At 45.2% G+C, this 24,527-nt stretch overlaps 1 protein-coding gene across 4 annotated transcripts in view; it reads left to right on the top strand.

Annotated features, from left to right (window-relative positions):
• TANC2 (tetratricopeptide repeat, ankyrin repeat and coiled-coil containing 2) overlaps window positions 1-24,527 on the top strand; it is a 198,873-nt gene that overhangs the window by 103,541 nt on the left and 70,805 nt on the right. For all 4 annotated transcript variants that reach the window (XM_066627174.1, XM_066627173.1, XM_066627176.1 and 1 more), the window contains one exon: window positions 19,723-19,871. In XM_066627174.1, the coding sequence (XP_066483271.1) occupies window positions 19,723-19,871 (149 nt within the window). The remainder of the gene's footprint in view (window positions 1-19,722; window positions 19,872-24,527) is intronic.

Here is a 24,527-nt window from a genome sequence, read left to right as displayed (position 1 = left end):
TACTCTTTTGTTTTGGATTTACATTTTACCTGCTGCTTTTGTTGCTTTATTTTGTTGTTTGGAACCGTGTTTGTTCTATTTTGTATTTAATTATTGTTGTCACCTTGAGGCTGTTTTATGGTGAAAGGCAGGATAGAAATTTGATAAATAAACAAGATTTCCTAGGGAAGCTCATTAGCACCTGTAGAAGAAGGCAGGTATTCTGTGGTCCCTACATCTCATCATCAGAGGTGCACTTCTCAGCAGTCCTGTCTGTGCCTCTGGTCATCAAAGCTGCCACATTTAATTTTGTGTCTCTTGGCCGAAGCTTCTTTTAGCTCAAAATAGATTAGCACAGTGAATCCATAATTAACATGAGATAAACAAATAGTCCTCTTGGATTATTATAGCTATATGCATACATTGCACTGAAGCAAAAATAATACTTACTTGAAGCCTCTCCATGAGCCACATTCTGTTTCATCCTGTGTCTCAGGAAATAATTATAAAGCTGAAAGAGCAGGTCAGAGAGACTCAAAAAGGAAAAGGTCCAGTTTTCCATTCTGAAATAGGCAGCTAATCACATCCTATCAACATGGAATATTTATTTTAAACTTTTATGTTATTGCTTGTTAGGGGAGACACCCAGAGAAAGCAGGCTAACTGAGGGGAGTAGCATCTAGTGGTTAGCACCTTTCCACTCCCCATACCTCCTTTTTATTGGGTTAGCAGCTGAATGGGGGGAAATTTGGTAATTTCTATCTGCTGCCATCATCCCAGGCTACATAGACCAGGCAAAAGGGGGCTGTCTGGGGGAAAAAAAAAATCTTTTCCAGGGAGACTACAGAACCCTGAAGGTTTATATTTAAAATCAGATTGCAGTCCCTATTGCAGTAGTGAGTGATCAGACCTGAAAACCCACTGAATTACCCACGAACATGGACTAGTTGAGCAAAGAGAAAAATATAATTAGTTTATTAAGAATTCAAAAGAAAAGGAATTAAACAAAAGGGAAATAGAAAAAAGTGTAAGCAGGCTAATAGGACATGCCTGAACTCCGCTATATGGATACAGAGCAAAAGTTTGATCAAAAAGTACTGTAGGAATTCTGCTAGTTACTTCAGATGGAGCTGGGATGTTACACAAGAGCAAAACATACAAAAACCCCACTACATCACATGGTCAAGTTGGAGCTGGCTTGGAGTAAAAGCAAACAAAAACAAAGCACAATTCCCTGAACATGCCTAGCTTTTAAATATAGTCCCATTGCTTTCTGCTTACATTGTTCCAGGAATCCTCGGTCACTGGAGAGTAAGTTGATGTGTCTTTTGTTTCTGTGGCAGACCAGGCAGAAAAAACACACAGAGCATCCTTTTGATTAACTTAAATAACCTAGGCTTTATGACATCAGGTTATCTGATTGGAGTGAAACCCACCTGAGCTCTCCATCCCACCCTTTTACTTATTGATTTGGCTGTCCAATCAGTAAGTTCATGTCCAGATTGGGAAGGACTCTGAATCCACAAACAAATGACTCTGGTGGATAATAAGAGTTTCAAAGGGCTGTTTGCAAAAGGATGCCCCAGCTGCCTTTTAGATAGCTGAACCTGCATTTTTAAGAAGTGTCCAAAAATAAGGAAAAATGGGCCAAAAAAAAAAAGTCCAGGGTATTCATCACACCGCCAAATAAATGATACTTGAAGCAGTTACAATTACAATAAAAAACAATAAACTGGATACCAATAATACACTGTAACATCTAAAAACATAATTTAAACCAGAAAGAGATGCACGTGCAGTCAGAGAAATTTTGAAAAACACTTTCTCAAAAAAATACTTTCTGACTAGACACTGGAAACGTAGCAGGGGTGTAGCTCAGCTGGCTTCAGTAGTTCAAAAAGCAAGGAGTGGCTCTGTGCTTTAGAGTGGTTATGTTCATAAGACATGGGACAAGGAGCAGCATCTAACCTGCCAAGATGCCTATGGGAGGAGGATCTTTTTAAATTACACAGGCCATGTGTACTAGGCCCAGAAGCCAATAGTAAGCCAGTGCAGCTGAGTCAACATAGTATTAGCATTTTTGAGACCAAATCCTTATCAGGGAGAAGTAGCTGCAGCCAGCTCACCACCTGAAGTTTGTAAATTGCACCTCAGTCCATTGCTGCTATCTGGGCACCCAAGAGCAACACAGAATTGAGAAATTACTTACCAGCCTACACACCTTCTTTAGTTCTTAGCTGCTCTTGGGGAACAGGTTGTCCTCTCAACCAAAATTTCTGGTCATGTCTGGATTGTGAAGTTAATCCAGTAATTTATTCCTTAATCATAACTTGTGTGTATATTGGGGGGGGGCAGGGATAATATGTTAGAACTGTATATGTTAAATACTGTATTGAATGTGAAATTTATATAGAGTATGGAAGCACAGTATATATTCATTTTATATATTTATACTGCATTTTTTAAGCACAGAAAACAAAATTGAACCTTGTGGTATCAATCCCATCAGGCAGAGTGGCAAACATAGTCCTACAATCTAGCACACATCAAATAGAACTGGAATAGTTACTAAAAAGTGTCTTCAACTTCCACTGCCCCAGAAGGATCTGGTTGGTTTATATTATCACTGCTGTCCCAAAGAATGAGTAAAATTATGTCCTTTCTACTCAATCTCTTGACCAACAGTTCTCAAACTGTGGGTCCTTGGCTCACAGGTGTGTCATGACCCAATTTTTGTTGGGTCACAGAACTTATAGGTCAGATTAGCCTATGCACATTAAAACAACCTACAATGGGGGGGGGGAGCACTGCTGCCCAATCATCACTGTAGCCACAAAGGCTTGAATGGCTGGTAAAGTATAACTATTTTTTTTAGGTGGGACCTGATGCTAAAAAGTTTGAGAACCACTGCTTTAGACAAATACTAAAACCCAGGTCATAGGGTTTCGTTCAAATATCTGTTTACAGTGTCAAGTCTTGGCTCTAGGAAGTGGGAAGTAATGACAAAGAGGTGAAACAACGTTTTCCTTTGTATTGAGTCACTACAATCAGCCTACTTATGCCTGGGATTTGGGAGAATGCCTTTCAAATCAGTGCGTGTGATTTTTCTACATAGGCTTGAAGCCTAGCATTTCTCTTCTTGGATATTAAATATGGCAGCAAATGAAGACATCACAATTGTGAACAGGATGAGTTCTTTTCAGCTCAAATGTAGCAAACTATTAAATGAAATGCTCACCAATTACACAGTCTTACTGAAAGTTATGTACTTGGAAAATTAGAGCTGTGAACGAGGCTGGAGGAAGAAAGTGCTTATTCTTTCCTCAGTTTTGGAAAGGTCTGCTTCATATTCTAAGAATTGTGAAATAGTCATGTGTATTGTAAAAGTGCTCTCATCTGATAAACTTATTTTCGTTCATTCATTCATTCCTGGGTTCATTTTCAATTTCTTTGGTAGCCATTAGTCTCATTTGACATAGAACTCCACTGTGATCTAATTGCAGAACCAAGCTTTTACTGAGACTTCCATTTATTATGCTAAATGGAGACCATTATTGCAGTGGCCCAAAGACTATACATCAATCATGTTAGAAACTACTGACATTCTGTAAATTGTTTGCTGACCTCTCATTAAATTTGACTTACCTTATTAAAGTCCTGACTGTAAAAGCCAAGTAGTTGGCCAGGATGTTGAAGAGAACTGTGTGTGAAACATGCCAAGAATTAATTAGATTAAAAAAACTACAGATAAAGTACACTGTTACAAAATATTATTTGTATCATTCATGCTCAGGCACCATAGTGCTACCTTATAGTTCCAAGGCTCACACTGACAAAATGAGTATAGCGAGTCAGCAGGCACAAAGGGATAACCTAATAAAAACGAGACTCCTCTTTCACCTTGAACTCAGGCTGCAGTCCTATATACATTTGCATGGGAGCCAAGCCTATTGAATTCAATAGGGCTGAGAAGACATGGGTTGTAGCAAACCCAGCTGGCCTCTGCAATTTCCTTGGAAGCTACTCTTCTGGTTTGATACATCCAGGTGTACGAGTATAGCCTATCCTTCTTCAGCTCTTATTCCCTTGCACCTTGTAGATGGAGAAAGTAAAGACTTCCTTCCGTAAATGGAAGTCTTGCCCTAATGAGGAGAATAAAAAGGAACATAAACTGTGGCAAAAGAAATGTAAGAAGGTGATATGGGAGGCCAAGAGAGACTATGAGGAACGCATGGCCAGCAACATTAAGGGGAATAATAAAAGCTTCTTCAAATATGTTAGAAGCAGGAAACCCGCCAGAGAAGTGGTTGGCCCTCTGGATGGTGAGGGAGGGAAAGGGGAGATAAAAGGAGACTTAGAGATGGTAGAGAAATTAAATGAGTTCTTTGCATCTGTCTTCACGGCAGAAGACCTCGGGCAGATACCGCTGCCCGAACGGCCCCTCCTAACCGAGGAGTTAAGTCAGATAGAGGTTAAAAGAGAAGATGTTTCAGACCTCATTGATAAATTAAAGATCAATAAGTCACCGGGCCCTGATGGCATCCACCCAAGGGTTATTAAGGAATTGAAGAATGAAGTTGCAGATCTCTTGACTAAGGTATGCAACTTGTCCCTCAAAACGGCCACGGTGCCAGAAGATTGGAGGATAGCAAATGTCACGCCTATTTTTAAAAAGGGAAAGAGGGGGGACCAGGGAAACTATAGGCTGGTCAGCCTAACATCCATACCGGGTAAGATGGTGGAATGCCTCATCAAAGATAGGATCTCAAAACACATAGACGAACAGGCCTTGCTGAGGGAGAGTCAGCATGGCTTCTGTAAGGGTAAGTCTTGCCTCACGAACCTTATAGAATTCTTTGAAAAGCTCAACAGGCATGTGGATGCGGAAGAACCCGTGGACATTATATATCTGGACTTTCAGAAGGCGTTTGACACTGTCCCTCACCAAAGGCTACTGAAAAAACTCCACAATCAGGGAATTAGAGGACAGGTCCTCTCGTGGATTGAGAACTGGTTGGAGGCCAGGAAGCAGAGAGTGGGTGTCAATGGGCAATTTTCACAATGGAGAGAGGTGAAAAGCGGTGTGCCCCAAGGATCTGTCCTGGGACCGGTGCTTTTCAACCTCTTCATAAATGACCTGGAGACAGGGTTGAGCAGTGAAGTGGCTAAGTTTGCAGACGACACCAAACTTTTCTGTGTGGTAAAGACCAGAAGTGATTGTGAGGAGCTCCAGAAGGATCTCTCCAGACTGGCAGAATGGGCAGCAAAATGGCAGATGCGCTTCAATGTCAGTAAGTGTAAAGTCCTGTTCATTGGGGCAAAAAATCAAAACTTTAGATATAGGCTGATGGGTTCTGAGCTGTCTGTGACAGATCAGGAGAGAGATCTTGGAGTGGTGGTGGACAAGTCAATGAAAGTGTCGACCCAATGTGCGGCGGCAGTGAAGAAGGTCAATTCTATGCTTGGGATCATTAGGAAGGGTATTGAGAACAAAACGGCTAGTATTATAATGCCGTTGTACAAATCGATGGTAAGGCCACACCTGGAGTACTGTGTCCAGTTCTGGTCGCCACATCTCAAAAAAGACATAGTGGAAATGGAAAAGGTGCAAAAGAGAGCGACTAAGATGATTACTGGGCTGGGGCACCTTCCTTATGAGGAAAGGCTACAGCGTTTGGGCCTCTTCAGCCTAGAAAAGAGACGCTTGAGGGGGGACATGATTGAGACATACAAAATTATGCAGGGAATGGACAGAGTGGATAGGGAGACGCTCTTTACACTCTCACATAATACCAGAACCAGGGGACATCCACTAAAATTGAGTGTTGGGCGGGTTAGGACAGACAAAAGAAAATATTTCTTTACTCAGCGTGTGGTCAGTCTGTGGAACTCCTTGCCACAGGATGTGGTGCTGGCGTCTAGCCTAGATGCCTTTAAAAGGGGATTGGACGAGTTTCTGGAGGAAAAATCCATTATGGGGTACAAGCCATGATGTGTATGCGCAACCTCCTGATTTTAGAAATGGGTTAAGTCAGAATGCCAGATGTAGGGGAGGGCACCAGGATGAGGTCTCTTGTTATCTGGTGTGCTCCCTGGGGCATTTGGTGGGCCGCTGTGAGATACAGGAAGCTGGACTAGATGGGCCTATGGCCTGATCCAGTGGGGCTGTTCTTATGTTCTTATGAGAAAGCATTCATTCCAGCTTTGTAAATTGGATCGAGATGATTCTGAACAAGATTCTCCAGAATCCTCTTCTAGTTACCTTATCTCAACACCCAGGAGAATTTTGGAGAAGCTCTTCTGCCTAAGCTAGAGCAATGACTGGGGAGAAGAGCCTCCCCTGCTCTCCCATGGCAGATGGGATATTCATGGCATATCACATAGCTATTCCAGGGCTATAAACCAGAAGAAGGGACACCATTACTTCTGTTCTCTATCACTTTACTGGCGAAGGTGCAGGAGAAATACATGGGAAGTAAATCACAATTATGTAACCTGCAGTCAAATCTAATTGTGCTCTAGCCATGATTCAAAAGACATCACCCTATGTACTTCAGCAAGTCACCCAGAATGAACAATGATTCTAGATCTCAACATTCATAGTCCAAGCAGTCTGCAGCACCACAGTCCCGTCTGCCAGGAGCTCACTGGTCTGCCCTCTGTTCCCAAAACAACCCCTATTTAAACTGATAGCTTCCTGAGAAGTCATTGAAGTCTTTTAACTCCCTGCCAGATTGTGGGCTATCCCCAAGGAAAAGGAAGACCCTGATGAAACCCCATCTCAGTTACCAAGGTTTCTTCCTGCAGTTCAGTGTAGTCTAAGGATCTGAAGCACCTGCAATTTCTAGGGAAGATGGAGAGTTTTCTCAGAAAAAGAGGGTGAAACTGTCACAGAATATATTTAACACTCAAGTCTCTAGAAAGAATCCAGGCTCTTAGCCAAGCCTGTGTAAACCCTCCAGCTGTGCCATAAAGATAAGGAATAGGAAATGCCTGATATTGAGCCTCTGCCATCCTCTTCCTTTCCAATATGCTTCTATGAGCAACTTCAAAAAGAATGACAGATGCCATGTCCAACCATAATTTTTGTGACAAGTTTCTCTCTGCTGCCCAATGACAAGCAAGACCTGTGTTGCAGAGCTCTCTCATTGGGGCCTTATTGCTCACAACTGTCCCAGGGAAAGCCCACAAGGTGAAGGAGGATGCCTGAAGCAGGTGCACCCAACAGGGAGTGGTGCAATTCACTGGGTGATTGGGATGCCACTCCACTCCCTCAAGATCATCAGCCAGAGCATTATTGCAAGAGGAGCAGCCTCTTCTAGTGACTGCGGCAGCTTGCAACCCTTTATTTAAAGTATGGGAAGCAGACAGCCGAAGAGGAGAAGAGCTGAAAGAGACTCCAGCCAAAGATGCTGCCCCAGATGAGGAAGAACTGCGTGACAATGAACCTTCCTCTGCTCCATATCTGAGGTGTGATTCATCTGGTTACACCTAAGATGAATGCCCTGTTGCTCTTATTTCCAAGGCTGTACTCCTTTGTAATGCTGAGAGGTTGCCAATGGATCAGCACATTAATCCATTTCAGAGCAAAAATCACCCTATGCAGTGATTTTGATACTTCACTCATGTCATTGCACGGTTTTCAACAACTTTGGTCTTTGCCAAGTGATCGTTTTGAATCAGCGAGATTTGAGCAGAGCCAACCTTGTTAGAGAATTAAAAAACACTCAAGGGAGTCTATGTGACAGTGACCATAACCTTCCTCACTAATGTATTCTCAGATACCTTACAACTAGAAGCAAGGTTGGCTTCTAGCACAGTGACCAGAAGGAATATGTATCTGAGCAACTGGGGAATGGATTCCAAGTCTGAGGCAAATCTGGCTAGCTTTCCTGTTGTAGGGCACAATGGTCTGAGGGACCCTCTTGGAGGTAGGCATAGCGGAAGCACAGAGGAAGAAAAAAATCTGTCCATATTGGCATACCCCTTTATGACTTATCAAAGTATCTGCAGAGAGTACAAGTCCTGATATCACCAACAGAAGCTGAAAACTGAGCCCAGTTCTTCTGTTTACCTCTGGGAAGAAGCCCAGGACTTTTGAGAGGCTGCTACACTGCCTGAAGAGCACAATATAAATCATACAAATAAATACAACTGTTGGTCTGAACACCCAGCTGGGTCCCACCAGTTGAAGACCTCCTGAAGAGATTTTTGGACTTCTGGAGCCAGGAGCTTAAGTGATTAGTACATTCTAGATTCTGTGGACAGATATGTTAGAATTCACCAGAATGCCAGGAGAGAAATATTTTGCAGTACCCATATGCAGCAAACCTTCCAGAATTCAGCAAATCTGAAAAGCAATCCAGCACCTTCTGTGATGTGGAATTATGCCTCATTAAACACAGTGGAACTTGCTTCTGATTAAACATGCATAGAATGACACTGTTAGTTGCTCCTAACTTGCAACTCTCTGTCCCCACTCACTTTTTTCCTGTCAGGGAAGAAATAACACTCAGACTAGAAATTTTGAGCATGTACTTGCTCATCTTTGTGCAAGTTTTTTTTTTTCCTCTGTAAAATGGCACACTTAGGGAGCCTAGTCCAGTTTGGGCTATGGCAGAGGGAGGTAGATTGTAACCCTGCCCTGGATTAACCACCAGGGAGGGGTCACCTGGAGAGAGTATTGATGGATTGTCAGCCATTTGCCCCCCCCCCCTCTAATTAAGGAGGCTATTGTTAAAGTTTTTTTAACTGATTTTAAAGGGATGCATTTTTCCCCTTCTCCAGGGATCAGCACATTCCTTCTCATTTGCAGTGGTCATTCATGTTGAGTCAAATCAATAAGTGTGTTTTTTTTTGCCATCCTTGTGAGTGCTTGGAACAGAACCCATGCGAATAATGAGGCTCAACCTGTATTACTTAAGATGGAAGGCATCAGTACTGCATTTTGGTATGCAATCAAGGGGTTAAGAACAAAATTCTTCACACAGTTTGCAACTTAAAGTATCACCAAGGGACACAATTCTTTCTCTAATGGTCATTCCCACTGCTTCTCAGGATTGATTCCCAGTATTACTTAAGCTACATTTGAATTAATTAAATGTCTTAGAGCCCAATCCTAACCAGTGCAGGCTGGCTTACCACTGGTGCTAGCTCAGTGCCAGCCAGGCAAAAGCAGAAGTAGGTGGGGCATGGGGGGAGGCAGGGTGGAGGCGTTTCGGAGCAGGGAGAGGCAGGCAGAGGGCAGGGAGAGAATGGGGAAAAGGCATGCTAGGGGGAGGGAGAGCACCTCAAGAGATGGCACAAATCCGAGCAGCACGGGACTACTCCAGGCTGCCTGGGAATGGAGTTAGGACCCGGCATAAGTCCCAGATTCTGGCCCCGCCTCCCTTTCCCCACCTGCCCACCTGCCCACCCCTGGAAAAGCCTGCTGCCTGCCTTCCCTCTGGCCCAGAATACCTCCCTCCAGCCTCCTCCCCGCCCTCCCCACTTACTCCCCCAAACCCCTGCATCGGCTGAGGTCAGCCAGCACAAACATACCTCTCTCCTGGGGAGGCCGGCACATGTTGATGCGCAGGTCTAACTCCCCTCAGAGTGGCATGAAAGTACTGTACGGCACTTTCGTGACACTCCCGGGCCGGCACAAGGGATTTGTCTTATACATGGATTTTTTATACAGGGATTTGACTTAACCACTTAAAAAATAAGCATGTGCTTAGGACATCAAGGGAAGGGGGCATCACAGTTTTTTCCAGTGCTGGATTTACCATGGAGCATAGTGCAAAAACAAAAAACAAAAAAACCACCTCAAGGCGCAATCCAAACTGCAACAAAAAACGCACTATAGCAAATCAATTTTAAAAACAAAGTTTCTTTGCTCTGGTGATTTAAAAACAGCCTTGCTGACCTTTGTGATGTAAGATAAGAGTCATTAAGAAGACTTCAATCAGTCATCCTCCAAGCACTTAGAAAGCTTCACTCAGCCCCTCCAATGTAAGAAAGCCCCACTCAGCCCCTCCTCACTTCACCAATGTAAAGTGATCACCTTTCTTTCACATGCTCAGGATCTGGCCTAGGGTAAAGTCAGACAAAACTATAATCAGACACCCCCCCTAAGTTTATGACCCTAACTTATCCGAGAGTCATAGAAAATTCTATTCAAAACCTGCCCTCGACTTATCTGTGAGATCCACTTATATGCGAGTATCTCCAGTATTTATGGTGGGGATTTGTGGGTTGCTGCTTTTGTTGCTGGCTACAGGCAGTTCATTCTCTGTCTTCTCTGGTGGTCCTTGGGGAGCACACTGGAAGTGATCAAAGGCAATCTTTTTTTTCTCTGAGACTTCATGGACCACTCCTCAGGGTCTCGAAGACCACTTGTGGTCCCCAAACCATAGGTTTGGAACTGGTTAGCTATAAGCATTCAAGCTTATAGTGATGTGCAGGCAGGCTGCCGATAGCCTGAATGCTTGAAAAGACTCAATCAACATTAACAGGAAGCTAACTACAGGTGGAGCCTATTTATCCGCGTTAGTTCCATGGATCGGCGTGATTAATAAAAACTGTGGTGTTGTGCTAAATTCCATAGTTACACAAATACACTGCAGCCTGACACTTCTGGATGGAAGGAAACTAAAGCATCAGTCCCCTCCACTTCGTACTCAGCCCTCTCTGTTGCCAGCTGCCCGGCTTCAGCCCTATGCGTTTCTGCTCAGAAGTAAGCTCAATTCCAGTCAATGGGGCTTACTCCCAGGAAAGTGTGGAGAGGATTGTAGGCTAAATCTCATGCTTTGCTTGGTGGGAAGGCTTGCTTGTGTCAGTGATAGCCTGCACCATCTGGGGGGGGGGGATTCAGCAAACACTCCCTGGGTTTTTTAAAGCAATCCCCTCTGTTGCCACCACACCTGCCCCTGTGTGTGTGTGAGTGAGAGAGATAGAGAGCTCCACCTCACTGCACATGTTCTGGTTACACAGGGTTTTCCGCCCCCCTCTTCAGCCTCTTTGCTGACTCAGGGGCTCCAAGAGTGTTACTGTTCCTTTGCAAGGGGAACCTGTTCCAGGGCTCCAGGGCTATTTCCCTGCCTGGGCAAGGCAGAGCCTTTTTGCAGTGTTTTGGGCTGCCTGGAAATGGAGCGAGATGCCAGTGCAGGGCAAAGGAGGCAAAGGTGTGTGTGACTTTCGGTTCTCACACCCCATTCACGTTGAGACAAATCCGCAGATAAAAAATCCGTGAATAAATAGGCTGCACCTATACTTCCTATAAGCTTGAATGCTTATAGCAACCTGTATAAGAAGGAACACTTTTGCCCTGGTAAGGATCTAAACTACATTAATGGATGTGTGGTGGCCACAGGGATTCCCCCATATCTGCTGTTTCTGCATCCACGGGGAGCCCTGGAATGGATCCCATGCAGATATGGGGGCCCACTTGTATGGGGGTTATATGGGGGCACCATAATCTTTTCATTGCTTAGGGCCCATAAAGGTCTTAATCTGGCCCTACTGTAACCCTTTGTTCTTATTTTGTCTTGCTCTGGTTTCAGCCTTCCCAACAGTTATTTGCCCCAGAAAGGAAGCTTTCATTGGGGAGTCTGTGCATACTTTTCTCTTGGTCAGATAGCAGTTGTGGTGGAGAGGCCGCCTAGCTTGACTTTAGTGGGACAAAGTGTTTAATTCCCCTCCTCCAATGCTGTCCATTTCAGATTGTACCTCCTTTTTTTTCTGCAAACAGAATGAGCACAAAACTACTTAGTATACATTTAAAATAACAAAACTTCACTGGCAAGTCCAGAAGTTCCATTTTACTTTAAGCAGAAAGTCCTATTTGGCTTTTTGATTGCACTCGAGCCCTGTTTTAAAGAACACTCTCCAGGAACTTTTCCATTAAACTGGATCAGGTTAAAGGAAGAGTGGAGTTAAAATTCATACCTGAATTCATTTGTATCTCCAACCCAAAGACTGAGTTGAGATTTTAACCCATCATCCTGTCATGCCCAACTTTATAGCCCAGTCCTAATCAACTTCCCAGCACCACTGCAACCCAGTGGTGGTCCTGACGCTTTTTCTGTCAGGGGATACTCCCCCGTTTGCTTTCCCCCAACCTGGAAGTAATTGCAGTGACATCCTTTCCCCCTTTGAAAAAAGTGAGAGGAGGAAGTGAGGGGGGTGGCCCAGGCTCTGATGGAGTCTTTTGTGCCAAAGTCTCATTCAAAGCTTTTTCATGCTGCTAGAAGTGGCACCCAGGAGGCAAATGCCACCCACCTCCTGGGCCAAAAAATTTCAGTGGAGTCTACCAGCTATGCGAAAGGCTCTCTCAAGCTAGAAATAGTACATACCTCCTCCAAAATCAGAGAAGCAAGCACTGCTTCCAGCTGATTACCTGGCCATTCCGAGAGCTGCTCTCTTCTTTTCCCCTTTCATTAAAGGGGAGGAGAGGAAGGCAACTCTCAGATGCAGTCGGAAACAGCACCAATAGTGGCTGCGGGAGCACAGCCACTGTCGGCGTAGTTTCAGACCATGCAAAAAAACCCAGTGGCTGAGGGAGCAAGTCGTGGCACCGTTCCCCCAAGCCTGGCACCTGGGGCATTTGCCACAGTTGCTCCCCCCCGGGTACACCACTGGTGCAGCCCCAGGATAAGGGAACAATTGTTCCCTCAGCTTGAGGAGAACTCCATGACTGCTTCTCCCCACAGGATGCAGTGCATCGCCCTGAGGGTATGGGCTGTGGCAGGTGATGCGCATGGGGGGGTTATACCACTACTGGCCAAAATTTTTTCAAAACTTTATTTTTTGAATAATACCATCATGATATATATCAATCAATGTGTAATTTCATGCAGAATGCATTGAAACAAACCACATTGAAATATCTCTATTCTATCAAGAATTATAGCCAAAAAACCAATAGGGACAGGGCAATGGTACTTCACCATGCGTTGCCCCACCCACTGCATGGGAGGAGGTCCATCATAGGGGTGACTCCCACACCGGGTGACACAAACCCTAGTGACACCACTTAGCGCATACCCCATTGGCACGGCTGCATCAGTGCGGGAAAACTAGTTAGAATAGGGCTGTTTGTTAGTCTTTCCGTACTTAGATCTAGAGCAGTGGTTCTCAAACTTTTAGCACCTGGACCCACTTTTGAGAATGAGAATCTGTTGGGTCCCACCAGAAGTGATATCATGACTGGAAGTGACATCATCAAGCAGAAAAGTTTTTAACAATCCTAGGTTGCAATCTTACCCACAGTTACCCCAGTGTAAGTCCCACTTACAATCATAGTTAAAAGCATATGCATAGTAGCCTGTTCACAGTACAGATGTGTTAACATTTCCCCAAATGCACTCATAATATATTAAGTCTAATATATTAAAAATAAAATATTGAATGGGGACCCACCTGAAATTGTCTCATAACCCACCTAGTGGGTCCTGACCCGCAGTTTGAGAAACACTGGCCTAGAGGTTTTCTTTGCTCCCTTAGACTGGAAGGAATGAAATTGGGTATGATATGCTGCTGTGTTAAAATCTAAGCTCAACCTTATTTTTTAATCCTATCCAGGTTGATTTTTGCTAGGCGGTCACCATCAGTCTTAAGAGTAGTTTGATTCAGTTATCTGCTAAAAGTGAGTTATCTTCCAGTTTTGAGGGAGATTTGTGAGAATTTTAAAACATGTGTCCATTTTCTTTATGTCTATATTTGTATTTGTTTTGGCAACCTTCAGTCTCGAAAGACTGGTATCGCGCTCTGAAAGGTGGTTCTGGCACAGCATCTAGTGTGGCTGAAAAGGCCAATCCGGGAGTGACAATCCCTTCCACACCGGGAGCAAGTGCAGTCTGTCCCTGGTCTGTCTCCCTGGCTATGGGCCTTCCTTCTTTGCCTCTTAGCCTCAGACTGTTGGCCAAGTGTCTCTTCAAACTGGGAAAGGCCATGCTGCACAGCCTGCCTCCAAGCGGGCCGCTCAGAGGCCAGGGTTTCCCACTTGTTGAGGTCCATCCCTAAGGCCTTCAGATCCCTCTTGCAGATGTCCTTGTATTGCAGCTGTGGTCTACCTGTAGGGCGCTTTCCTTGCACGAGTTCTCCATAGAGGAGATCCTTTGGGATCCGGCCATCATCCATTCTCACCACATGACCAAGCCAACGCAGGCGTCTCTGTTTCAGCAGTGAATACATGCTAGGGATTCCAACACGTTCCAGGACTGTGTTGTTAGGAACTTTGTCCTGCCAGGTGATGCCGAGGATGCGTCGGAGGCAGCGCATGTGGAAAGCGCTCAGTTTCCTCTCCTGTTGTGAGCGGAGAGTCCATGACTCGCTGCAGTACAGAAGTGTACTCAGGACTCAAGCTCTGTAGACCTGGATCTTGGTATGTTCCGTCAGCTTCTTGTTGAACCAGACTCTCTTTGTGAGTCTGGAAAACGTGGTAGCTGCTTTACCGATGCGCTTGTTTAGCTCGGTATCGAGAGAAAGAGTGTCGGAGATCGTTGAGCCAAGGTACACAAAGTCATGGACAACCTCCAGTTCATGCGCAGATATTGTAATGCAGGGAGGTGAGTCCACATCCTGAACCATGACCTGTGTTTTCTTCAGGCTGATTGTCAGTCCAAAATCTTGGCAGGCCTTGCTAAAACGATCCATGAGCTGCTGGAGATCTTTGGCAGAGTGGGTAGTGACAGCTGCATCGTCGGCAAAGAGGAAGTCACGCAGACATTTCAGCTGGACTTTGGATTTTTATATGTCTATATAACATTTAGTCAATGGGCATTATTAAATATAAATCCTTCATTACAGACTATTGTGCAAAGATGTATTGGGTTTTTGAAATGTAGTTTAGCTCGCAGGCTGCATGGATATTTGTCATGTAGTTTGTCAGTCATGTAAAAGCATAATTAACTGTTTTGGCTTTTTGAAGGGAGGATGGATGGACACTGGTGAATGTTTGACTTGAATATGTAGTAATCTCATCCTAGGACTATTAAGTCTTCTTGTGAAATAGTAGCTCAGAACCTGAACAGGTGTGATTAAATATAAATACATACAGTATCTCATTTTCTCTCTCTTGCTCTGTTTGTGTGTGTGTGTGTGTGTGTGTGTGTGTGTGTGTGTGTGTAATTTGCCATTCAAGAGAAATTGACTTCTACTGTGGGCAATCTCCTTAAAACATTTTGAGAGTATAAAAAACTCTTTCTTAATCTCTTGAAGCACTTTTAAAGACAAGTCAAGCCATGGTATTTATATCCCTCTGAAAGTATTTATGATCTGATTGTTAGCGGAATAGCGTATTCTACTTGCACCAAGTATCATTTTAGGAGGCAGCTGCCTAAAGTATCAGCTGTTGCTTAAACTAGGAGTTCTCAAACTTTATCCTGGTGAGTTGTCCTAAGTTAAGAAATTATTTTCCTTCCTCTTTCTCCTCATATGGATGAGATGATAATACTAACTCAGGAGACAAATAAACTAAGGAGATGTCTGCCCAGCACTATGATTCTGTTCATGCAGGTCATGAGGCTGCACAGTCAGTCAACACATATACCGAAGGTTGTGCTGACATAATCTGCATTCATTGCACAGTAGAAGTATGGAAGTAGCAGGAACTTCACAAGTGGTACATCTTGTTTAGTGTCATCCCTTCTTCAAAGAAATGTTACTGTTGGTTTGACTGGAGAAAAACTGTCCACATTTTTTGTAAGTATCCCTGCGCTCTTCTGATACTGTGATGCTGCCCTATATCAACTTGAGCAAAGAGCACAAAGAATAGATCAAGGGATGCAGAAGAACTATAAAGAAGGAATAGGGACTTGTCCTATTTGCCTGTGGCACTATACAGTATTCTAATAAGGCAAGCTAATCCTTGAGCCTCCACCTCCAGACAGCCAACTCAGGTTCACAAGCTGGACAAAGTTTGTTCATGCGTCATGAGATGTATTCATCCTCCCACATGCCCTTCCTGTATTGAAAAATTGTAGGTTGTATTATGTGTACGGTGTTTATTCATGCCATCCAGGAGCGGTTCTCATGTTTGAATGTTGTGTATAAAGTCTTCCTGTCTAGAGATCTATGGAAATGTTCCCAAGACTAATGACACTAAAAGCCATGTTAAAAGGTCCCTCTAGAGCAGTGTTTCCCAAACTGTGGGTTGTGAAACTGACAGGTTGTTAGCTAACAAGGAAAATGTATTGAGCCTTATGGAAAGTGAAATTGAGCTCCATGTGCATGTTTACTCATGAGTCAGCGACTGTAACTCAATCTGCTTCAAAGGGCAAACCAAGAGGAACACAGTGCTACCAGAATGGCCCTGACTTGGTGAGTCTCCTGGAGACACCCAAGATCAAAGCACTGGCACCAGCTCGACCTGATTCTCACCAGACGCTCCAGCCTTCCCAGCATCAAGATCATGTGCAGCTATCAGGGTGCTGCTTGCAACACCAACCATTCCCTGGTGTGCAGCAGAGTGAAACTGCAAACAAAGCGACTGTACCACACAAAAAAGGAAGGAAGACCTCGCATTGATACCAGCAAGACCCGGGATCAGAGAAAAGTGGAGGAATTTGCACGAGCGCTTGAGAAATCTCTTCCAGGCCTGGTCGATGCAAACGCATCCAACAGATGGGAACATTTCAAGAATGCCGTTTACAACAACGCCTTGTCCATATTTGGCAAGAAGACCAACAAGACGGCAGACTGGTTTGAAGCCCACTCTGAGGAGTTGACACCAGTCATTGAGGAAAAGAGGAGAGCTCAAGCAGCACACAAGGCCTGTCCCAGTGAGCGCAACCTGCAGGTCCTCCGAGCTGCTCGAAGCAAAGTCCAGCAGACTGCCAGGAGATGTGCTAACGACTATTGGCTCCAGCTCTGTTCCGAGATACAGATAGCAGCTGACACAGGCAACATCAAGGGGATGTATGATGGTATCAAGCAGGCCCTAGGTGCAACACAGAAGAAAATTGCCCCTCTGAAGTCTGCCGCAGGCGAGGTCATCCAGGATCGGACGCAGCAGATGGAACGCTGGGTGCAGCACTACTCTGAGCTATATTCCAGAGAAAATGTAGTCACTGAAGAAGCGCTGAACAGCATTGAGTGCCTGCCTGTGCTGGAGGAGCTTGACAGTGAACCAACCCTAGAAGAACTTCACGTGGCCCTGGACTCCCTTGCCTTTGGCAAGGCACCTGGAAAAGACAGCATCCCTGCTGAAGTCCTAAAGTGCTGCAAAGAGATCATTGTCACTGAGCTGCATGAAATCCTCTGTCTCTGCTGGAGAGAAAGTGGAGTACCTCAAGACATGAGGGATGCAAACATCATCACGCTGTACAAGAACAAAGGCGACAGGGGTGACTGCAATAACTACCATGGCATCTCTCTCCTTAGCGTTGTAGGAAAGTTGTTTGCCCGAGTTGCACTAAAGAGGCTCCAGGTACTTGCAGAGAGCATTTATCCAGAATCACAGTGCGGATTCCAAGCCAGCAGGTCCACCACTGATATGGTATTCTCCCTTAGACAACTGCAGGAGAAATGCAGGGAACAACGACAGCCACTCTTTATAGCCTTCATAGATCTCACGAAGGCTTTCGACCTGGTCAGCAGGGACGGCCTCTTCAAGATTCTCCCCAAGATTGGATGTCCACCCAGGCTCCTCAGCATCATCCGATCCTTCCACAAGGACATGAAGGGCACTGTTGTCTTTGATGGCTCCACATCAGACCCCTTTGACATCCGAAGCAGCGTGAAGCAGAGCTGTGTTCTTGCACCAATCTTGTTTGGGATTTTCTTCGCTGTCCTGCTGAAGCATGCCTTTGGAACCGCAACAGAAGGCATCTATCTCCGGACCAGATCAGATGGAAAGCACTTCAACCTCTCCAGACTGAGAACAAAGTCCAAAGTCCAGCTGAAATGTCTGCGTGACTTCCTCTTTGCAGCTATCACTACCCACTCTGCCAATGATCTCCAGCAGCTCATGGATCGTTTTAGCAAGGCCTGCCAAGATTTTGGACTGACAATCAGCCTGAAGAAAACACAGGTCATGGTTCAGGATGTGGACTCACCTCCCTGCATTACAATCTCTGCGCATGAACTGGAGGTTGTCCATGACTTTGTGTACCTTGGCTCAACGATCTCTGACACTCTTTATCTCGATACCGAACTAAACAAACGCATCGGTAAAGCAGCTACCACGTTTTCCAGACTCACAAAGAGAGTCTAGTCCAACAAGAAGCTGATGGAACATACCAAGATCCAGGTCTACAGCGCTTGTCTCCTGAGTACACTTCTGTACTGCAGCGAGTCATGGACTCTTCGCTCGCAACAGGAGAGGAAACCGAACGCTTTCCACATGCGCTGCTTCTGAGGCATTCTTGGTATCACCTGGCAGGACAAAGTTCCTAACAACACAGTCCTGGAACGTGCTGGAATCCCTAGCATGTATTCACTGCTGAAACAGAGACGCCTGCGTTGGCTCGGTCATGTGGTGAGAATGGATGATGGCCGGATCCCAAAGGATCTCCTCTATGGAGAACTCATGCAAGGAAAGTGCCCTACAGGTAGACAACAGCTGCGATACAAGGACATCTGCAAGAGGGATCTGAAGGCCTTAGGGATGGACCTCAACAAGTGGGAAACCCTGGCCTCTGAGCGGCCCGCTTGGAGGCAGGCTGTGCAGCATGGCCTTTCCCAGTTTGAAGAGACACTTGGCCAACAGTCTGAGGCTAAGAGGCAAAGAAGGAAGGCCCATAGCCAGGGAGACAGACCAGGGACAGACTGCACTTGCTCCCATTGTGGAAGGGATTGTCACTCCCGAATTGGCCTTTTCAGCCACACTAGACGATGTTCCAAAACCACCTTTCAGAGCGCGATACCATAGTCTCTCGAGACTGAAGGTTGCCAACAACCATTCTGCGTAATGTGTAGACTATTTTTGGCCTCCTTTTCAGGGAGCAACATGGAAGGCACTTTCCAGGTACCAGCAACATGGAAGGCACTTTCCTGCACTGCTGTAGTAATGGAAAAGGCTATGAGAGGGAGACCCTCTTCATGGCCAGTGTTGGCCCATTATAATGCTGATGTAAAAAAATAAGTAGCAACTTGTGTCCCTGCACTTGGCTTGAGACATCTAAGAAGAGGGGTCTCTGTTAACCATTCTGATGTTGCCATTGCAATATGAAAGCCACTGCAACAAAACTCCTTATTGTGGTGCAATAGTGGACCCTGTCCAGGAGACAGCTTCTTCCGGTGCCAGTGTTGTCCCTCTTGGAAGCTGAGGTAGGGCTGATGTAGTTGTGAGCAACCTTTCATGTGATCTAGGACTTCTCGAATTACTTTTGCAGTGCAGCTGCCATCCCATAATGCACATGTCAGAAAATGCCATAAGCAGTTTGTCCAGTGAAAGAACTCATGGAGTGAGATCTTATCCAAGCTTACTAAAAAAAGAAAAAGTCATACTGAGTTGATTGGGGCATACTGCCTAGTTAAATATGCTTGGGATTCCAGTCCTAGGTCTTGAATTCTGTTACTACTGGAGCACCTTTGCTTTTTCTTCACTGTTGCTGCAGTATTTTAAAATAAATAATAAGACCCTTGTTGGGAGAAAGTGGAAACTAGGAAAACTCAGCATTGATTTTCAAAAGAATAAGAGTCTATATAGTTTATTGCCAAGGGATAACGGGATAAAAAAGACATGGGACATAATTGGTGATCTGGAAGAATGAAGTGTCATTTATACAGTTAACATCCTATTTTTCTTTCCCTGTGCAGGTGAACCTGAACAGGAGCTGGGACCCCCTCCATCTGTAGATGAGGCAGCAAACACACTCATGACTCGCCTGGGCTTCCTACTAGGAGAGAAAGTCACTGAGGTGCAGGCAGGGCAGCAGTACGGCATGGAGGTGCAGGAAGACAATCAGGTGGGCTTCTCAACTTCTGCAGAATGATAGCAATTTCACTGTCTTGATCCTGATATAATGCTTGATTTTTGTAAAATGAGAGTTTCTGAAGACAAACTGCAGAATCCATTTCTCATAATCCCATTACCATGGAAGATGTCTGGGTTTACTCAGGGTCTGAGGCGTATGCTCATAAGCTCTCTCCTTTTTAGCAAATCTGCGAATACAGCAGAGCCAGGAAAATCCTGTCCCATTCAATATATCATATCCAAACCAAATTGTAAAGGAATATCTAGGTGAAATAGGCACTGTGGGAATGCCTTCACTGAGGGAGATGGCTAGTTGAGATGTGGGAGGGATCCATGGAAGAGATTCTTGACGGTAAAGGTGGTGCAGCAATGGAACGGATTGCCAAGGGAGATGGTGGATTCTCCTTTTAGAAATGGGCTATGTCAGAATGCCAGATGCAAGGGAGAGCACCAGGATGCAGGTCTCTTGTTATCTGGTGTGCTCCCTGGGGCATTTGGTGGGCCGCTGTGAGATACAGGAAGCTGGACTAGATGGGCCTATGGCCTGATCTAGTGGGGCTGTTCTTATATTCTCCCTCAGTGGAGACCTTCAAGCAGAGGCTCAACAGGCACCTGCTGGAGATGCTCTAGGATGACTTCCTGCTACAGGTAGGGGGTTGGAGTAGATGACCTGCAGGTTCTTTCATACTCTTGATTCTGTGGTATTATAGGGTAATCTGATTCTGCTTCCAATAGAATCTGCCATGAGAAAAGTGACCAAAAGGGTTGCCCAGACCCTAGAGGCCCCAATTTTCCATCAGGAACGGGCTGTTTTAATTCTGCAAACAAACAGCATTTGAATCTTGCTATCACTTACAGGAGCAGGACAATTACTGTCCTCAGAAAGGCAAATTCTCAAGGGAAGCTCCAACCTCTTTCAACTGGCAATTGCTACTGTGATACATGCAGACACAGGAAGTCTGCTGAAGGCCTATTGGCAGCACTGGAGTAGGGAGCAGGGTAGCTTTTGCCTTGAATAAAGCCCTGGATTGCAGTTAAAGTGTGGTCGTAAATCCCACATGAGCAGAAATCCATGTATGTGACTCATGGATGTATTTTTCCATGGATTAATTTCATGTTTGGTCTGGGCCTGAGTGTCAGTTTTACTAATCTGATTTTGACTGGAAATTCAAAGCAATCTCAGTTCCATCACTATCTTGCAGTATTAACAGCAGACTGTGTTGCAGATCTGTCATACACAACTCTCTTAGCCTCATCCCCCCCCCTTCTGCAATATGAGTAAAATAATGCTGGGCTACATTGCAAGGTTTTTGTAAATCATGCTGTCTTGGCCTGCTATATTAATAACCATTATTCAATCCAGTTTTATTACAGTCACCAACCAGCATAAAAATAATACATTCATAGTATACAACTGAACATACATACGACCCATCACAGCATCCTAACATAGGCTCTTGACAACATAAGATACTAACAATTAATAGATCTAAGTCTTGATAAGACTTAAGTTTGGTCTAGTTATTGTGGATTGAACGGATTACAGTAACTGAGGAAGGTATTTCTGAAAGTCTTCTAGACCATATTGAATTAAAAACTTATTCAGAATATAAATACTCCTCTATGAGCAACCTGGAAGGCCACAATCCACTCTCTTCCTCCTGATACCAACTGCAGCTGCTAAAAATTTAGCAACCCTCCACGTTACCTCTGGATTTGCATCTAGTAGAAGAGAATGACTATAATCTTGACCTGGGCATTTGGTGAGCTCTTCTAACAGTGGGGAGATAAGGGATAACCGTATATCCTTATAAAAAACGCAATCCAGCAAAACATGACTAGTGTTTTCTGGTTGGTTTGCTCCGCAAGGACACAGTCGCTCCAAAAATGGGACCTTCCGAAAGCGTCCTCCCACTACAGCTGAGGGCAAACTATCACACCGCCCCAATGTAAACGCCCTTCTGTGGCTTGGGATTTCTAACTGGAAAAGGTAGGGAGCTGGGGCAGCTGTATATCTGAGCTCCTCCTATAACGATTATTAAGATTTTGATGATAACCTCTAATTTGAAAAAGGAGGGTATCAGCTCTTTTTAAAATGTGAATGTAGTGCTAGGAAGAGTTTTTTTTTTTATAAAGAGAAGTGCAATCCTTCACTTACAGTGCAATCCTCTGTGCATGTCTACTCAAGAGTAAGCCTCACTGAGTTTATTACTCTCACATAAGTGCATTTAGGATTGTAGCCTTTCTTGAATACATAAAGCAGAATGTAGGCCTCTCCTATAAGTGACTCATGCTGTGGGCTTAAATCAACATTAGACTCCACTTTACTGTGAAAAGCAAAGATGCATTTGGAAGACAAGAAGATATATGTGCAGAAACAATTGCATTCCATGTATTTTGTATGAAAAAGTTTGCTAGTTGTCACAATGATCTCCCATGGGGAAGGTTATACAAAAGTTCCAGGCTTACACACCTTACCTTTACACACTTCTACCATGGTCAGCTTTGGCATACCCCACCAAGTGCTTCCCCCTCCTTCTTGCATGTGCCTCTATATCTTTCCAAGGCTCTAGTGGCAGGCAGAAGGAGGGAAAGGGGGCTTGAAGATTTGCCCTTGATCATTAATTTCCCAGGTAGTTTACCCAAGTCTTCAAAGTATTTCCCCTGGGGCACAAGTTTCTCTGATCAGCAAACTACCACACACAAGCAATTCATTTAAAAATGTTATTAAAGATGCTTCTAGTTAGTAAGTAGGGGAGATCTCCACGCCTGAACACAAGGGCAATCAAGAACAGCCAAGAACAGGCCACAACAGACTTACCCGTCTCCATTTTATACCTGGTCCACCCCATTCAACTGGATCTTAATTCTTGCTGAGTCATCAGGCTCCTGCTCCCCAGGTGTCTGGCAAATATCCCAAGCTTCTCATCTATGTCCTTGTGCCTCAACAGTCGATCAGATAAAGGCCACTTGGTTGCCTCTCTTTTGCTGATGAAGCAATAACTCCCAAAATGCTGGCACTAGGCATCTCTAAATTACCAACTTATTTTAACCGGGAAAAAGCTGACCACCCATTCTTACTTTCAAAAAAAGTGGGAGGCAGAGCTTAAAGTACTTGATACCCATCTTCTACCCTGTCTCCATATGTCCCAAGGAAAGAAATAATCACATCAAAGCTTCACCATTGGGGGAAACACCCCCCCCATTCCTTACCATCTGTCACCTCTCATCTCCCCTTAGTGAGTGCCGCAAAGAGGCAAATGCCATCTCCATCACACTAGGTTCATTCAATACCTTTTGCATAATTGAAGGAAAAAAGAAGCTGTCAGGGTCCCCCTGACTTACCAGGGGGAAACCTGGAGAGAACAAGCTTGCAGGGCGAGAGGGGAGCTCAAGGCCAGGAGGAGACAGGCTCCAAGGTCAGCAGCAGGTGGAGTACCGGTCTGGAGAGGGGGGGGAGGAACACCAGGCTGCAGCCTTTTGGTTATCACAAGCAGTGAGGGGAGGGGCTGGCAGAGGTCGGTCAACCTTTTAACCCTCCCATAGAGGAAGGGGTGGGGCCTGGAGGGCCTGGTCATGAGCATAAAGCCCAGCTGGGCCAAGGATGAAGGCAGTCTGTGTCAGGCAGCTGAAGATAGCAGAACCCAGCCTCCCCATGAACCAAAGACTGGCTGGGGGAGAAGGGCCCAGGTGATGCAACCTCCTTCCCCCCACACTCTCTGCTGAGGCCCCAGTGGCTGGATTGTTGCTCTGGAAGGCAGGACCTCCAGTGCCCCGCCGCTGCCTCTTGCAAATACGAGGGTCCCTCTCAAGCCAGGACCCCACAGAAGCAGTAAAATGCTGTGATGGCTGAAAAGTGATTAGGGCTGTAGTGAGGCATGTGAATTGGAGTGGCGCAGGTCTTGGAAGACACTCAATTGGCGTGGTAGTGGAAAAGAGGAAAATATTCTTTCCAGGAAGACCCACTTTCCCTCAATCATAATACTGTATCTTTGACCTAGATAGCATATAATGGCTTTGATTTTTATAGAGCTGTAACTTATAGCCCAACCCTATAGGCTTGTAGCGCATGCAGAATTAGCATTTCACCAATGCTACCTGCCTTACAGCAGTTGCAGAGGTGGTTATGCAATGGTGGGAGGGCCAGAGCTGTGCCTTAGACCCACTGACAGAGGTAAGGTGTAAGGAAGACAGAGTTAAGGTGAGTCCGGTGTGGTGGGGGCAGGGGAGGGCGGAACAAGATGCTTATGGGGTGGGGGAGGGTGAATCAGGCCTGGAAAGTGAGTGGGTCAGTGGCAGTAGCAACCACTGAATCCTAACCCCTTTACTGGGCCCAATCCACCATCCTGGGTCAACCTGGACTTGCCCCAGCAATTTTGCTGGCACAAGTTCAAGAATAACCCCCCCCCCCATGTGCCATTGAGGCTTACCTTCAGGTAAGGGAAGGGGAGACCTCTGGGACTGCCGTCCGCCCCCCCCCCCAGCAGGATGCAGTCATAGCCTTTTTGGTGCTGCCGCACCAGCAGTAGGGGTAAGATAGGATTCAGCTCCTAGTGGTTCCTAATTTAGAGAACTATGATAATGACAGAAAGAAGTACACGTTTCCTGTTTCCATTGCAAGCCAGAGCCTAGTTGTGTCTGCAATTTA

The sequence above is a fragment of the Tiliqua scincoides genome, chromosome 5 (genome assembly GCF_035046505.1).
Source record: "Tiliqua scincoides isolate rTilSci1 chromosome 5, rTilSci1.hap2, whole genome shotgun sequence".
Lineage (NCBI taxonomy): Eukaryota > Metazoa > Chordata > Lepidosauria > Squamata > Scincidae > Tiliqua > Tiliqua scincoides.
This window is presented reverse-complemented; position numbering and strand designations above follow the sequence as displayed.